The 5,237-nt window shown below is 32.0% G+C and overlaps 1 protein-coding gene across 1 annotated transcript; it reads right to left on the reverse strand.

Annotated features, from left to right (window-relative positions):
• Nucleotides 1–1,178: 1,178 nt before the first annotated feature.
• LOC134697601 (uncharacterized) lies at nucleotides 1,179–4,260 on the reverse strand. The gene is made up of 2 exons (XM_063559885.1): nucleotides 4,021–4,260; nucleotides 1,179–1,876 (listed from the first exon to the last, which is right to left on the reverse strand). The coding sequence occupies exons 1-2, from the start codon at nucleotides 4,258–4,260 to the stop codon at nucleotides 1,316–1,318; spliced, it is 801 nt and encodes a 266-aa protein (XP_063415955.1). The 3' UTR covers nucleotides 1,179–1,315.
• Nucleotides 4,261–5,237: the final 977 nt, after the last annotated feature.

Consider the following 5,237-nt stretch of genomic DNA (forward strand, 5'->3'; position numbering starts at 1 on the left):
TTTCCCGCGTGGCCACTGGAAGGAGCTCTTCAATGTCACTGGCTTTCCCAGTGTGTGCTTTATTCCATTGATTTAAGAAACGTTTGCGAATGTGTCCCTTTACAATTGATAAATGTCACGGATACTAGCAGTCACTGACATGTCAGCTCCAGAACTCAATTAAACTGATTGTAACGATTGTCTTCATCATATGAATATCAGGCACAATCCCTCCTGTTAAGGATATAGTATCATACCCTCATCAAATATATGAGAAGAACATAACCCGTATGTCGCCAACAACTAGTTTTAGAATAAATGTGTTTATTTTCAATGCAAAGTGTAGATCATAATTTTCTTAAACAAATGCATAGTTGATTCTTTTTTAATAGATGTGAAATTCTGTTATATTGTATGTCAACCCTCTGTGATTCTTATTGCTTGCTTTATTAACCCCAGTCACACAGTCACGTTTCAAAAGCTACGTTTTACTACGTTTTGAAAGCGTAGCGAAACGGGAATAAACGTAACGAAGCGTATCGAAACGTAGTGATCTTTTGTTCATAAAATACCTCCCCCGTATGAAATTTCAACAACAAACGTATTGAAAATTGAAACACAGTAGAACCCCAGTAAATACGTATCGAAAATATGCGGAACGTGCTATCTACGTATCGATACGTATCAATGTGTGATTTACACGTACTAATACGTAGCAAAACGTGATAAGAATACGTTTTTATCCCGTTTTGCTACATATAAGCACAAACCTAGTAATACCTAACTGTAAAAAAAACGGGACATTTTTGTTCAAAACGTAATTGAAACGTAGAATTTTAAAACGTAGACAATGCGGTTCATTAAAGTAATATATTAGTCTAATTATTCAAAAACGTGATTCAAATGTGTGTCAATGGTAACAAAATGGTGTCACACAGCGGATTAAATTAAACTATGTTCTCGATAGTATGGAGTCAAAGTCTTGTACAAATCAGCAGCACAAAATCAATATGTTAAAAAGTTGTACTTACTAATTTATTATAAAGAAATTACTATAGGTTTTCACATGTTCCTCTTAATTATTGTGATTTGTGGATTTATTTTTAAGGAAGAGGATTCCAGAAATTTTTTAATGGTTTTTATTGTTTTCAATTTTTGTTTATTTAAGATGATTTTAACATGAGTACATGTGTCTTAAGCACATTGAAGCACCGTAGAGACGATTGTTTGAGTGGTTCATCTAGTTCCAAATTAAAACAAATCAAATAAAACATCTGAAGTATGCTTGATGGTGTGTGTCTTTACGAGTTTTGCATAATCGGTTGTAAGAAACCATTCACAATCTGGCTTGTTTAGCATTTTGAGGAAATGATTTTTCAACACATATAAGTTCTTTTCGATCAAATTTACCAACAGGTACCAACATGAGTCCATTCTCTAACAATGCATTATCTATAAATGGCGATGATTCGTGACAGCGAACTTCAATAGTGAATATATCCGTAATGTGCTCAACAAAATGTTTAATATGAATACTAATATGATGAGCCAATGCCTTTCCTACATCTCCATAGATATCCAAGTTACAAAATATTTCACCATTGCTAAGCTTGAAATAACTTCCAAAGGTTATAATACTGTTCTTATTATTGTCCAGATACGACGCCACTGCTTTTGTTCTTCCCATGAGTATCAGTGGAACGTTTGATTCCATAAGTCGGTATGGAACAGTGTCTATAATCAATCGGTTGTCTTTAAACATCTGTGAATAAAAGTCCCTGTCTTTAATAGTTTGTATTAAGTCATTTTGATTCAGAACCTTAGTTCTTTCCAGTGTTTCTTTCTCAGGTAAATGTTCTTTTAATGCATGTTTATTAGCCTGATAAAACACACAAATCTAAAAATAAAATTACTTTATAATTTAATGAAAACAACACAACGGTCATTTGAAAATGTAGATAATAGTTTGTTTCTGTGCCATGAAATAAACATTCTTTCATAATAAAAGTCCCAAACGGACAAAATATTCTGTACTATTATCCAACGGACACCCACGCTAAAGTATTTGTTCCTAACGAAATAAAGGGTATAATAGATGATGCAATAGGAACAGATGTTCTGACATCGAATTTGTTAATGACAATGTTTCTAGCGGTAAACGCTAATATAATAAACAATAAAATAGAGCAATATCTTCCAAAAATAATATTAAATTCCATTTAAGAATGAGAAATGATGGGTTAATCATATTTAATGAAGAAGGTGAACAAAGTGAACAAATATTTGAAATATCACATTTTTTAATTCTTTCGGAGGTATGAGAAATTACAAGGGATAACAGCACTAATTTGACAATCGTATATATAAGGTCTATATATAAAATATGTAGCCGGTTTCATCCTAACGAAAAATATGGAAGAAACAAAATATGAGAAAACAAATGGTAAACATATTTTGAATATCTTAAACCGGTCATCACGAAATTTTTGTATAAAATTCGGAAAGATCCGATTGCTAAAAACATAACAAAAATATTCAGATCTAACCCAGGTACCGCTTTAAAAAACAATAAGAATATTACCAACATGATAATTAGTGTTCAAGTCGAAGACATCAATTCACTATACCCCACCAAGGGACGCTTTAGTATACAATCATTATACTGTGAAACAGACGTAAGAAGCCGTGATGCCGGTTTATTTCAAGAGATTACGTACAAGGGATAATAGATTGGTTCTTTGTATATTCATGCATATACCCGGCATGGTATCTTCACGAAACTAATAAATGATTTAACATGGAGACTTCTGTATATTATCAAATCTGTGCTAATAAAACATACATGACAGTTTTTTCGGAGCAGTGCTAACTGCTTTCTCTATTAGATCTTGTGTAGATTTATGATCGATTAGATAATGGAAATAAAGACAATAAGACTTTTCATTATATATATACGAATATAAAACAAAGATGCTGATCTTTTTTATCAGTTTCTTGAGTCTGTAAAAGACTAACTAAAACGTAGACCTATATATATATATATATATATATAAAAAAAAAAAAAAATTGGTATGATTGCCAATGAGACAACTGTCAACACAAGACCAAAAATGGTACAGAAGTTAACAACTATATACACGTGTAGTGAATTTGAGAAAAAAACTGCTATGATAGTTATCAAAGGTACCAGGATTATTATTTAGTACGCCAGACGCGCGTGTCGTCTACACAAGACTCATCAGTGACGCTCATATTCAAATATTTATCAAGCCAAACTAGTACAAATTTGAAGAGCATTGAGCATCCAAATACCAAAAAGTTGTGCCCAATACGGCTAAGGTAATCTATACCTGGGATAAGAAAATCATTAGTTTTTCGAAAAATTCTAAGTTATGTAAATAGGAAATTTATAAAAGATGACCATATTATTGATATTCATGTCAACACAGAAGTGTTGACTTCTGGGCTGATGATACCCTCGGGGAGAAAACGTCCACCAGCAGTGGCATCGACGTGTAAATAGTTATCAAAGGTACAAGGATTATAATTTAGTACGCCAGACGCGCGTTTTGTCTACATAAGACTCTATGAAACAGACACACATCTATCGAAATATAAAATATGAAAGGGCCGCTTCTGATGAGGGTTTACCTGGGAATATTCCAGAAAGAACCCGAAACATTGCAAATTAAATTCTAGAGAATTAAGCAACTATTATTAAAAGCACGTAGGTTCAGGTCAGAAATGTTGATACGATACCATGAAAAAGTGGGTTTATGGAGATTTTATGAAACTATTCTATATTTGGTTCCGTTTTTGTATAATACATCAACAAACCCGTTCGTTTTTTTAATTGATATTCAGTTGTCCTTTCTGGGCCTTTTATAGCATGGTTTCTGGTAAAACAAATTATTCAATGTTAAAGGCCGTTTGGAGACATATAGTTGTTTAGTTGTATGTCATTTTGGTGTCTGCTGAAGAGTTGCCTGGATGGACAATCTTAACACATCAAGTTTAAATATTGATATAATATAACAATACCCTTTTCGCAACAAATTGATATGCGCCATTCCTTATTTCCTGATAGATAGTTGGTACATTTGTGCCAGTAGTAAATACAACATGTGTCAAACTCGTGTTTTGTTCCATGATGAATTGTTTAAGTTTTCCCAATACACCTTTGCCTCGTGTGTCTTTTCGTATACGACCACTTCTCATAACTCCAGTTGTTCCACCGTCTACCAGGTATGCAATTTGGAAGCCAGCCTTGAAAGAAAGCATTAGCAGATCTCAAAAATGCAGGTTTTCATTAATCCACGAAAATTGGTACCCATAAAATAAAAGAATCCACAGTAACAATATATATAAAGATTTTTTTATTAAAGATATGAGGTGGTAGGAATTTTCCCAAAAAGTATTTATAGGACTCGAGTTTATAAGAAGCATTTATATTCACTTACTCAATATTGATCAATAAAGACAGAATTGTATTTAAGAGAGAAATTGAGAAGAGAAGAGAAAATAATAAATAAATAAAACACTAATGCAAAACAAAAACAAAAGAAAAAAAACTAGAGAAAAAAAATAATAGTAAAAATAAAATGTCCTTGCAATTTGGAATTTCGGCAACAGTATTCTTTTTCCTAAGATACAACATTAAATAAATTTGGCAAAGTTGGTTTTCCATTTTAAATAATTGATACAAACACAAAACAGATATAAAGAATGTTTATGCATTTTAGGCACAAAACAAGAACAAAAGACAATAAACAATAAACAACATATACCAGTATATTATATAAAAACATATATGTTTGTGTGAGAAGGCTAAAACAAAATACACAATAACATTACATAGGGTAATGCTAAGTTGCTTAAGTGTATTATTCTTACTCTTTTGTTTGTTATTTTATTCATTTTTTAACTGCACTGGTTTTAATTTTTTAGAAGGACATGTTTAGTTACCAATCCGTTCTATATTTAATCCTCAATTAAAGAAATTCAAAATATGTATTTTTTTATATAGCTACATACTATGTTGCCATCAAGGATGTACACATAAGCTTTAATGCATTCATTTTTCATCAACATGTGAAAGTAATCCGATAGATAATCGCCGTCATAGTCTTTCCCGGGTAAAATCGAGATCACTGCTTTATAATCCCCAATCGTCGCTCTTCGTATAGTCTCTGTTTCCGCCAGTGACATTTTTGTGTCGGTATTTCCCGTCTGTCTTAATATTCAATATATCTGAAAAG

The sequence above is a fragment of the Mytilus trossulus genome, chromosome 14 (genome assembly GCF_036588685.1).
Source record: "Mytilus trossulus isolate FHL-02 chromosome 14, PNRI_Mtr1.1.1.hap1, whole genome shotgun sequence".
Classification (NCBI taxonomy): domain Eukaryota; kingdom Metazoa; phylum Mollusca; class Bivalvia; order Mytilida; family Mytilidae; genus Mytilus; species Mytilus trossulus.